The sequence below is a fragment of the Lagenorhynchus albirostris genome, chromosome 3 (genome assembly GCF_949774975.1).
Source record: "Lagenorhynchus albirostris chromosome 3, mLagAlb1.1, whole genome shotgun sequence".
Classification (NCBI taxonomy): domain Eukaryota; kingdom Metazoa; phylum Chordata; class Mammalia; order Artiodactyla; family Delphinidae; genus Lagenorhynchus; species Lagenorhynchus albirostris.
In genome coordinates this window covers 147,100,308-147,112,858 of record NC_083097.1, presented here as the reverse complement: position 1 = coordinate 147,112,858, position 12,551 = coordinate 147,100,308, and the positions used below count along the sequence as shown (strand labels likewise).

Below are 12,551 nucleotides of genomic sequence, written 5' to 3'. Positions count from 1 at the left end.
GCCAGATATTTTAACTGGCATTAGAGAGTGACCCAATGAGTTACTATTTATTTGTATGTTTTGGGTGCAAATGGCATTCTTTAAACGTATTGAATTCTGTCTAGGCCATTTTTTTCAAACCCAACCCAAACTCATTGGAAATCCTGTGACAGTTGCCAGATGGGCAGGGAACATTTGAGGAAAAATATTGTTGGGCTAATGTCTTACTTGGAAAAGAGTGTGATTCCTATCCACAGACAGTTATGCAAACCAAGATGGAGTATCAGTGGTATGCTGTTTCTGGAACCCCAAAGTCTGAACCCTAATAGAATAGTTGATTCACAAAAACTCATCTGTTGCCTCCTTTTTCCCTTAGACTATAGAATCTAACTGGCGGTGTGGACGACACAACTTGCAGAGGATTCAGTGCCGCTCTGAAAATAGTAAAGGTGTCTACTGTTTACAGTATGATGATGAAAAAATTATCAGTGGCCTTCGAGATAATTCTATTAAGGTGAATGACTGCATTTTGTATGTATTATTTTTAGAATTGTGGTTACATGTTAGACATTAGAGGTAACAATCTCTCCATTTCCTCCTGATTGGTTTTTATCTGTTCCACTCAATCTTGGCAGCTGTCTGCGTGGTTCTAAAGAACTAGAGCCAGAGCGTTTCCCTCTACTAACACTGGACCCTTGGATTTTCTCGCTTCTTACCCTTCTCTAAGCACATTCACTTTCTGTATTCCGTATTTAGGTGCAAGTAGAAAATATTTCAGTATCCACAGGGCTCTTGATTTCTTGGCTAGCTGGTAAAAGTGTTGCTGACTTGCATATAAATGAAAATCATTACCTTTTATGGTTTCTGTGAAAGGCTCAATTGATAACACAAAAGAATGATCGAGCAATTTATATTGTTTTTATTTACTTTTCAATAGTAGATAAACTGGATCATTTCTCTGTGTTTAATGTTTAATGGCTCTAATAGATTTTGTTTCACATTGTAGCTTATTTTCTCATATTTAAGAAAACATTGTGGGATAATTTTACTTTTAGTTATAATTTACATGCACTCTTTTTGGTATAAAGTTCCGTGAGTTTTGACAAGCACAAAGAATTGTGCAACCACAACAATTATTATCAAGATCCAGAATAGTTCCGTCATCCGCCAGATTCCTTTGTCCTGCTGCTTTGCGTTTACCCATTTTTCCCCGGGGTCCTGACAACCACTGATGTTTTTTTCTGTCCCTATAATTTTGCCTTTTCAAGAATGTCCTGTAAATGGACTCACACAGTATGTAGCCTTTTGAGTCTGACTTTTTATGCTTAGCATTGTGCATTAGAGATTCTTCTACATTGTTGCACATAACGACAGTTAGTTCCTTTTTATTGGTGAGTAACATTCTGCTTTATGGTTACACCACAGTGTGTTTATCCATTTACCTATTGAAGGACATTTGTGTTTACAGTTTTTCACAATTATGAATAAAGACACTGTAAACATATGCATGCACGTTTTTGCGAGAACGTAAGTTTTCAGTTCACTTGGATAAAAACCTAGGAGTGGGATTGCTAACTGATATGGTAAGTGTACGTTTTACCTGTGAAGAAATGGCCAAGCTGTATTTTCAACTGGCTATACCATTTTACATTCCCATCAGCGATGTATGAGAATTCCTTTTGTTCTGCATCCTGGTCAGCCCTTGGTAGTCTCAGGGTTTTGTTTTGTTTTGTTTTGTTTTGTTTTTTTTGGATATTAGCCATTTGAATAGGTATGTAGACATATCTCATTTTGGTGTAAAGTTACATTTCTCCAGTGATCAGTGATAATGAGCATCTTTTCACATGCTTATTTGCCATCTGTATATTCATTGGTGAAGTTTCTATTCAGATCTTTTGTACAATTTTAAAATGGGTTCTCTGTTTTCATATTATTGGGTTTTGAGAGCTCTTTATATATTATGGATACAAGTCCTTTTTTAGTTATGTTTTGCAAATATTTTCTTCCATTCTGTGACTTGTCTTTTCACTTTCTCAATGATATCTTAAGTAGAGCAGAAGATTTTAATTTGTCTAGTCTAGTTTGCCAGTGTTTTCTTTTATGCCTCATACTTTTGATGTCATATCTAAGAGTTCTTTCACTGAGCTTTTTGAATCTGTAAATTTGTGTCTTTCACCAAATTTCAGAAGTTTGGGCCATTATTTATTCAATTTTGTTTCTGCACCAATTTCTTTCTCCTCTCCTTCTGAGACTCTAATTACACAAGTATTAGATCTTTTGATATTGTCTTACTTTTTCCCAATCTTTTTTCCCTCTCTTTTCTGGGTAATCTCTCTTAGCCTGTCTTCAAATTGACTGAATTTTTCATCTGTATTCTGCTATTTTCCCCCATTGAGTGAATTTTAAGATTTCAGATATTATATTTTATAGTTTCTGTTTCTCTACTGAGAACTTCTCTCTTTTCATTCATATCAAATGTGTTTATCTTTACTTCATGGAGTATAGTTACAACAACTGCTTTGAAGTCTTTGACCATGACAACATTTGGGTAATCTCTAGCTTGTCATGTGTTGATTGTCTGTTCCCCTGAGAATTGGTCACTTTTCTTGGCTTTTGAATGTCAAGTAATTTTGGATTGTATCTTGTACATTATGGATGTTGTATTGTAAAGTCTATGGATCCTGTTATAATCCTCTGGAGAATATGTGTGAGTGAGTATTTTTTTAAGCAGGTGGTCAGCCTAGTTAGGGGGGTTGGTTCTAATCTCTTTTCTGCTTTTTGCCATGCTACTTTGGATCTGTCTTGGGCTTGCACTACTCAGAGTTTAGTCTGAGACTTCAGTGGTAGTTTAAATATCAGGGCGCTTTTTCCGGCCTTTGATGTGTTGGCTTAGTCTGTCCTGTGCATGCACTGCTTAAGGGCAAGCCCAAGTCATGTGTTGTGTGGGTTCTCATATACAATTAGGGAAGCCTTTTTCTTTTTTCCAGCTCTTTCCTGTTTTGGATTTCCCTAAGTCTCTTCAGCCCACAAGGATCCTTTCTTCATTTTCCTTTGGCCAGAAAAATGGGGTTTCTCTTAGAATTTTAGTTACCTGTTCCACTGCTCTGCAGTACATCTCCATGACTGGGCTTGTCCTTTGGATCAAAGCCGTTTGAGAAAAGAGAAAAAGAAAATAGGGTCTTTCGCACATTCTTTGGTCCCCAAGGATTCCTTTTTCAGCCTTTCTGTCCAGAAAGACTCGTTTCTCAGATTGTAGCTGCCTGTGCTGCTGTTTCACTGTGCAGTTCCTTGATCTGGACCTGCCTTTGGGTCAAGACCACAAAAGAAGGAAATGAGAAAACAGAAAGAATGGTAAACTCACCCCATGTGGATCCTGTCTCCAGACTTTTACCCCTTGCTACAATGTATTCAATACAATACTTGCTTTCTCCTGGCTACCCTTCCCCTCACAGTTTTCAGAGTCCTCAGCTAGTTGTTTTTGTATTTTGTCTAGAGTTTTTAGTTACAGTCAACTGGGAAGATAGGTTGTAGTGGGCTTTCTCCCCTTGGCCTTGTTTTCTATATTCTTTTACTTTGGGTGAGTTAAAAGGTATTTTTGCTTGTGTGTTTTTTGTTTTATAAAATAGTGGAATTTCAATAATTCCAATAACTGGGGCAAAAAAATCACTGAATTATAGAATATAAAGAAACTGTTTTGTTGGTTTCCTATATGTATTATAGTGTTTCCCAAAAGGTATTCTGTGGATGTGAATCCAAAGGATATTGCTTTGAAGAGTAATTCCCTTCAAAGAAATTTAGAAAACACTGCATGCTGTATCCCTTTCTTAGAAATTTACAGGTTACAGTAGCATATAAAGGCTCCGAGAAGACATACAGTAGAGACACCCAGAGTTTTCCAACTTTGAAAACATACTTGACCACAGAGCTCTATTTTTATGTAATACTTATTGATAGTCCTCACCTGTGGCCACAAATATGCTCTTGAAAGTGTTATTATTTAATTTTGGCAGTTCTCCTTTAAGGAGTAGGTAAGAATGGTTTATAATGACCTTGTCAAAGCATGGGCTGGCCATGGGCTTGCATTTCACTTACGCTGGATGTTTCCAAAGAATTCTCTTAATAGAGGCATACCCATGCCTAAATTAGGCCTACACTTGATTTATAAGACACGGAACAATGGAGCAAAAATACGCTTTAGAGAGCTCATCTAGACCAATGGTTGGAAACCTTCTGTACTTCATTCTGCTTCAGTCCTTGATCAGCTCACACTTTCAAAATAGCTGTGGTTCTACTAGGTCAGAAATTAGAAGCAAGCCTTACTATTATAGAAGGACACTTAACTGTCTGTAGTGCTTGTAATATCTTGGCCATTTGTGGTAAACTTTAGGGACACTGCAAATTATGATAGTACTTTTACAAGGGAAGAAATAGTTCCATAGACTCTATTTTTAACAAAACAGTCTTTGAAAAAAATCACGTTCCATCCCCCCATTATTTTGGGACATTATTGAAAACTGGAAAGATCAAAAGAGAGGAGAAAAACGGCATTCAGAGTACAAAGCCAACTATCAACACTTTACTTCCTTTTAATCTTTTTTTTTAAATATACATAATGTTTATGTCACTATAGAGATGACTTTTATTCTGTTTTTTTTAAAAAGTAACTATAATAAAGCAGTGTGTTTTCTCATTAAAAACTCTTCATAATTTACTTTGAAGTTATTCTGAGATGCTGAACATTTTTCATTTTCAAACTTTCATAAACAAATGTAATGGGTTAAGGGGTATGCATTTTTAAAAGCTCTTAATAGATACTGTCACGTTGTTTTCCAGAGGGTGAGCCAACTCTTTTCACAGAGTTTATTTAAAAATTCTCTTTATAAAGCTGTTAAGTATAATGGGCACAGTAGTTATGGGGACAAAGTAAACAAAGTAGTATACCTATTCTGGATGTTATTCAGTATTGCCTCTTCTTCCCCTCTTGTCATTTACCACCTGTTTGATGTTTACTGCTCTTATTTACTGTAACACAGCTTTGTTTTGTTTTATGATTCAGAAAATAAGGTATGATAAAAACATTGATCAGAATGTGATATACTAAATTACTGTTTGTGTTTGTCTCAATAGATCTGGGATAAAACCAGCTTGGAATGTTTGAAAGTGTTAACGGGACACACTGGCTCTGTCCTTTGTCTCCAGTATGATGAACGTGTCATTGTGACTGGCTCTTCTGACTCTACAGTGAGGTGAGTGATTGGATTTCACTGGCCTGAACTTCTGTACCTTCCACAAGGAGACAGATTCACCTCCTCTTCTGCGATAAAGTACACACATGCTCTGTATATGTTTTTGTATGCTATATTTCAAAACCATTTGTGGTGTAGGTACATTTGAACAAAGTAGGCAGGAAAGCTAACTTTTGTTAAGTAGGTCCTATTCCCATTACCATACATTCTAGAGATGGCAACATGCCTTCCTGTAAAAGCACAGTACCTGACAGTATCAGGGTCGCTTTCTCCTGGGAGACCACGCTCCAGAGGAGAGAGGAAGGAAGCAGGTGTTCTAGGAGTGTGGTGGACAGTAAACTACAAGTACCAGAAGAAATCAGAAGCAGAGATTTGCAGCACTTTTTGAGGGACACAAATAATGTGCCCGATATTTTGTATAATGTTATTCTATTGAATTCTCACATCAGCCTTTCTAAAGTAAGTAGTATCTTCTTTTTTATAGATGTAGTATTGGGAAATGGAGGCCAGAGAGGCGAATAATTTACTCAGTCACATAGTTAGTTAATTTCGAGCCTTGAATTTATAGCACTCAAGACTATCTTGATATTATGTAGCTTTTCCAGTGATGGAGACACTAGTTTTCAGATGCCACCCCAGGGGCAGAGTGATGAAGATGGAAGTGGCAGTGTTCTACAGTAGAAGGGAAGCAGTGACTGCTGGTTGGGAGTTGAGAGTAGAAAGGAAACATTATTGGGATCTACTCCTAAACCACTGGGACAAGGATGTTTTTCCATACCAGATGGCTTTGGATTTTGCTGTAGTGATGCGTTCACCAGAGCCTAGAGGTAATACAGTAAAGCTTCAGCTGGACTGCTGGTAGCCTGAGGAAGGCATGTCATGGGGAGGAAAGGAAATGCCTCTTCTAGAGTGAGTCAGAGATTTGAAGAGGATTGCTTTACAGGCACACCTAAGAGATTGAAATAGTCACCAGCATGCCTAGTATCCTTTCCCTGACTCAGTGCTTCCAGGCTGCTGCTTCCACGATAGGTCATGTCTCGGCCTTAGAAGCCTGAGACTCCCTTCGTCTGCTCTGCACGAACTTGTCCCCTTAGGAGATTGGGGTTACAGAAAAGCTATGATGTGAAAGGGCTGCCCCTAAGAAGCCTGTATCTCAAGGGTGAAGCAATTGGAGACATGTGCTTTGTCCATAAAGCGGTTGGGTAGATAGATGGGTGTGGTGATTGATGAGACCCACAGCCTCCAGTTTGCAGTGGATAAATAATAGACTCAAAAGCTTGTCAGAGGTCAAAAACAACCTTAAGCTTGGAACCCAGCCACCAAGCCATCTTCTTTCTGTCATCTCAAACTCACTGCAAAGCCCACTTCCTTGCATCATTTTTTGCCATCAGCACAAGGCTGCAAACACCATCCCTGAATACTTGGGCAGGAGTCAGAATTGGCCTTCTTTTTTTTTTTTTTTTTTTTTTTTTTTGCGGTACGCGGGCCTCTCACTGTTGTGGCCTCTCCGGTTGCGGAGCACAGGCTCAGCGGCCATGGCTCACGGGCCAGCCGCTCCGCGGCATGGGGGATCTTCCCGGACCGGGGCACGAACCCGTGTCCCCTGCATCGGCAGGCGAACTCTCAACCACTGCGCCACCAGGGAAGCCCTGGCCTTCTTTTTTGAAACCATCTTACCATTTCTTCACAAATAGAAAAAATTGCTTCTGGGGGCTCCTTTTAAGCATGGTGTCAGGTCCCAGTCACCAGATACTTGTGAAGTCCACTCCTCCCCAGCCTACTACTAAAAATGGGCCCAGAGCACAGACACAGGAATCTTTTCCTGGTTGTCTCGATAATTAAGCATTGTGCTTTTCTGTTCCCTAGAGTCTGGGATGTGAACACGGGTGAAGTTCTGAACACGTTGATCCACCACAACGAGGCTGTACTGCACTTACGCTTCAGCAATGGACTGATGGTGACCTGTTCCAAGGACCGCTCCATCGCAGTGTGGGACATGGCTTCTGCCACTGATATCACTTTACGCCGTGTCCTGGTTGGCCACCGTGCTGCTGTCAATGTAGTAGACTTTGACGATAAGTACATAGTGTCTGCCTCTGGGGACAGGACCATCAAAGTAAGTGTGTCTGCAGTCATAACTCTGCTTATTGCCATCCCTTTTAGAACACAGAGAAAGCAGAGGTGGCTTATACCAACCTCGCATCTGGCAAGATCTTTATTCTCCTCTACTTGTGCTTATGAGACCTCAAGGCATGCTCATTCTTTATGCTTCTTAAGTCGTAGGCAAGGTCGTAGAAAAGGGTCATGGGGTCCGGACCGAGAGCAGTCCTCTATTTCATGAAAGGACATTGTTGATAACCTTTTTAAAGGGAAGAGAACTAACCTATGGGACGTGTACCATGTGCCAGAAGCTTCCCATTACTGCCTCATTCCACCCTCCCAGCACTCTGCTGAGCCACATTTTACAGATGTGGCACAGAGGACTGTGCTGGAGGCCACATTAGCTAGTTAGTGGCAGAGTTCAGATCTGATTTATTCACCTAATCTTGAGAGCCTGCCACGCCATAGACCCTGGGCTGGATGCTAGAGATATGATGATGAACAGGACATGTCCCTGCCTCCAAGGAGCTCAACGTGTGGTGTGAGGCAGACGTGTGACAAGCACTTGTAGTCTAGGGTGATCCATCGGGTATGGTAAATGCAGTGCTGGTTCCAATGTACATGTTAACTTATTAAAATTTTAGCTTTCCTTATATTTTTATAACAGCCTTACTGAGATATAATTCACATACCATAAGATTCATCATTTGAAAGCATACCATTCAGTGGTTTCGTATATTCACAGTGTTGTATGGTCATCACTAGTTTCAGAACATCTTTATCACCCTCTGAAAAAACCTCATACCCATTAGCAGTCAACCCCTGTTCTCTACCCCCAGTCCCTGGCAGTCAGTAATCTTCTTTCTCTGGATTTGCCTATTTGAGACTTTTCAGATAAATGTTATCATATACATGTGGCCTTTTGTGTCTGGCTTCTTTCACTTAGTGTAGTGTTTTCAAGGGTCATCCATGTACTCTGTAGCATGAATCAGACTTCATTCCTTCTGATGACTAGAAAAATTCTGTGTGTGGATGCACCACATTTTGTTTATCCGTTCGTCAGTTCACGGACATTTTGATTGTTTGCACATTCTATCTCTTATATATAATGCTGCCATAAATATTTGTGTACAGATGTTTGCGTGTACATATACTTTTAATTCTCTTGGGACGGTAACTCTGTGTTGAACATCTTCAGGAACTGCCAAACTTTTCCAAAATGGCTTCACCATTTAACAATCTCACCAGCAGTGTATGGGCTCAGAAACCTTCCTTTTATGACCCGTACTGGCCAGCATGCTAGTATCTAGCCCCACAGATCACAGACTAGATAGCATGAGACTTTTAGATTGGATAGAGTCTGGAAGCTGAAAAACTAGGATTTTTGGCACCTCACCAGTCAGTCACACCAATTTGTACGAGACCAGTGCCTGGAAGTCAAGAGGGTTTGGGCCTTTGTACAAAACAGATGTTGGGGCTTCCCTGGTGGCGCAGTGGTTGAGGGTCCGCCTGCCGATTCAGGGGACACGGGTTCGTGCCCCGGTCCAGGAGGATCCTGCATGCCGCGGAGCGGCTGGGCCCATGGGCTGTGGCCGCTGGGCCTGCGTGTCCGGAGCCTGTGCTCCGCAACGGGAGAGGCCACAGCAGTGGGAGGCCCGCGTACCGCAAAAAAAAAAAAAAAAAACAGATGTTGCATGATATCAGCCCAGATATTTCTCCATATCCTTGCCAGCCCTTGTTAGTTGTGTGTGTGTGTGTGTGTGTGTGTGTGTGTGTGTGTGTGTGTGTGTGTGTGTTTATTATAGCCATCCTGGTAGGTATTTAGTGGTGTCTCTGCAGTTTTTCTTTCGATTTCCCTATTGACCAGTGATGTTGAGCATCATGTGCTTATTGGCCATTTTTATAACTTCTTTGAAGAGACATCTACTTAAATCTTTTGCTCTTTTCAAACCTTCGATTATTTGTCTCTATTATTTAGTTGCAAAAGTTCTTTACATGTTCTGGTTACAAGTCCCTTATCAGATAAATGATTTGCAAATATTTTCTTCCTGTGGGTTGTCTTTTCACTTTCTTGATGGTGTCCTTTGAAACACAAATAGTTTTAACTTTGTTGAAGTCAAGTTCATCAATTTTTTTTGTTACTTGTGCTTTTATTATCATATCTAAGAAACAGTTGCCTAATACAAGGTCACAAAGATTTACTCTTATGTTTTCTTCTGAGAGTTACAGTTTCAGCTGCTACATTTAGATCATTGATCCATGTTGAATTAAATTTTTGTATACAGTGTGACACAGGGATCCAACTTCATCCTTTTGCCTCTGGATATCTGGTTGTCCCATTCAACTACAAATGCAGCTAATAAAATAATTCAGGGAACATTGGTTACTTTGTGTCTCCTTATTTGGCTGGTATTAAGTGTGTGTATGGACATCTGAGTCTTGCAGACAGCTTCACAAAAGAGGGGTTATTTATTCCACATACATAATATTAGGAGTGATGTGTCAAAACAAATGGAGCTATTCGAGAAACTATGCTGGAAGAGAAGAGGATGCAAAAGGTGAAGCCCTTTCACGTCAGTTACATTGGGTTTGACGTGTCACCCGGCCTAAAAACATAAGCTCTGGCCCAGACCCTTCTCTCTAGGCAAATGAATGTCTGAACCATCCAGGAGATGTTCTCTTTGTGAAGATCTCAAGGTTTGGAGACTTCACAAATTCCCTCTGTATTTCATTCCAGTTTTATCACTCAGCAGCTAAGGAAATGTTATGCTATCCAATCTGTTCCCCAACCTCCCCAGTGTATTTCATAATCAAGTATTGTGGTCATTCTTAGAAGTTCTGATTTTTTTTTTTAAAGGTACATTGTGCAAGGGCTTTTCTGCATTTATTCTTAAATCTATTGCTAATTTGTTGTACAGGTCTGGAGCACGAGCACCTGTGAATTTGTTCGTACTCTGAATGGGCACAAGCGAGGCATTGCCTGTCTCCAGTACAGGGATCGGCTGGTTGTTAGTGGATCATCGGATAATACCATAAGGTGGGTAGAAGTTGGTGTGGTGACAGAGTGGGCTCATTTTTGCCATAGTGTTGACTTATCTCCAGTCCTGATGCTCAAAAGACTCAGTTTTGGGGGCTGCTTCAGATAAGAAAACTTTAGGTAACTTTTATTTATCTCTCTGGTTCTGCATACTAAAGTGGGTAAATTGTGTATGCCCTGGGTATTCTTCCAAGATTCCCCCAGTGCACAAGGTTTTATAACCTCAACTCCACCCAAGATCACTTAATACCATAGTGCCTCAGAACAGAGGATGCTCCAGCCTGATGCTCTCCTTTCCCTTACCAGTGAGCCCCTGCCTCTCTCCCTAACAGAGGGCAGTGTACTTTATTTCTCTCTCCCAACACTGTCATCAATTCCTGTTTGGTCATTTATCTTATCTCCCTTTTTTCTTCCCAACACTCATTGTCCTTGCTTTCTAATAAATATGAATGTCTTTAAACACTTTTTATCTTATTAAGAACTTCCCTTAAATATCTATTTAATTACCCCAAGTCATTTTTCCAACTGTCCCAACATATTCTAGTAGCTTTTTTATAATCAAATTGCCTGTTTGGGCAAAATAAGGATTGGGTTCAAGATTATTTTTTTAGAAAAAGAAAGAAAGAAAGCAAACACAATGTAACTTTAACTGCCAAAAGTTTTCTTTATCATTTTAAGTTTTAAGGTATCATAAAAGTCAGTTGAGAACTTGAATCTTGGTTCTGTTGCATTCTTTATGCTTGGTATTACTTAATATTTCAGCAATAAACAATTCTTAACTTCCTCATTGGAACCTCCGAGCTTCTACAAAATAATAATGTGTACTGCTGAGTAGTTTATGGAAGAGAACCACTTTGGAGTTATAGTGGCAGTGTTCTCTTCACAGTAGATTAGAGAAGCCATCATCACTGACACTGATGAGAACATTTGCTGAGGATAGAATATTCATTGGATTTATGATAGGTACTAGTGGGGAGGCTAAGAAAATGTCATTATAGAATTAATTTGCTAACTTTGTTTTGTACATGTTAGTTTGCTGTGGTTTCTTTTTACAAATAATGTAGTTAAATCAGTGATAATTTTTTAAAAATCTCTTTCCAGAATTGTTACATAAATCATATACAGAGAAAAAGGCTGATGGTAGTCACTGGGTTTATATTTCTAAGACACTGCATATGCCTAATGAGAGGCTCCCACTCTGACCTTGTAATACTGTATCTAGGAAGGGGAATCCCTAAGCCTCATCAGGAGAGGGAGACCATTGTGCTGGTCCACCAGTTCTAACCTTGGTGGCGGAAGCCTAACCCCCTGGGCTGTATTTATTATCTTCCCCACACCAACATCCTTTTTCTTCTTTACGGCCTGCAATCCCTGTCTCCCCCCCAGAATTCTTCCTAGACCATTTGGCTATTTGGTTTCATCAACTCAGACATCAAGAGCATGCCTACAAACTAAATGTAATTGAAATTTCTTTGTTGGTATTATTTAAATAATAACAACATGCATGTGATTTTTAAAAGTTTCAAACTATGTAAAAGGAAATAAAATGAAAAGTAAGCCTTTCTCCCAAGTTAGTTCTTAAAAAACACATGAATGGTACAAAGGTACACACATATCTTCACATGTGTATAATGTGAACTGGGAGTGAGATAGAAATAAAGATTCCCAGGGTAGGGAAGATCACGTATGGATAGTTTGAATCATGTGTAGGAAGTTGATTCACAGAAATCTGTTTTTCATTCAAGACTGTGGGATATTGAATGTGGCGCCTGTTTAAGAGTCCTAGAGGGACATGAAGAATTGGTCCGATGCATCCGGTTTGATAACAAGAGGATTGTCAGTGGGGCCTATGATGGGTACGTGTTTCAAATTTTCAAATGCGTGACCATAACTATATGAAGAGGAAAAATAAGTACTGCATATTAAGCAGCTGTGTATGTGCTAGGTCCCATGCTAGGTATTTCTTATGTAATGGTGGATGGCAGGATCAAGTGGGGACACTGAGACCCAGAAGGATGAATTAATAAGCTTATGCTTTTAACCATTATTGTAAACTCAGGGAGTAGCTAGTTCCTTGTCCCAGCACTAAATTAATCCAGGCTTTTTTTTTTTTTTTTTTTTTTTGGTGAGTTCAATGATAAATTTCTTTTCCCCTTTTGGTGAATTGAACACATCCTCTTTAAAAAGCC

General features: G+C 39.7%; 1 protein-coding gene across 7 annotated transcripts in view; it reads left to right on the top strand.

The window, feature by feature from the left end:
* FBXW11 (F-box and WD repeat domain containing 11) overlaps positions 1-12,551 on the top strand; it is a 132,939-nt gene that overhangs the window by 108,767 nt on the left and 11,621 nt on the right. For all 7 annotated transcript variants that reach the window (XM_060144185.1, XM_060144187.1, XM_060144192.1 and 4 more), the window contains 5 exons: positions 356-493; positions 5,107-5,225; positions 7,092-7,341; positions 10,244-10,362; positions 12,108-12,218. In XM_060144185.1, the coding sequence (XP_060000168.1) occupies positions 356-493; positions 5,107-5,225; positions 7,092-7,341; positions 10,244-10,362; positions 12,108-12,218 (737 nt within the window). The remainder of the gene's footprint in view (positions 1-355; positions 494-5,106; positions 5,226-7,091; positions 7,342-10,243; positions 10,363-12,107; positions 12,219-12,551) is intronic.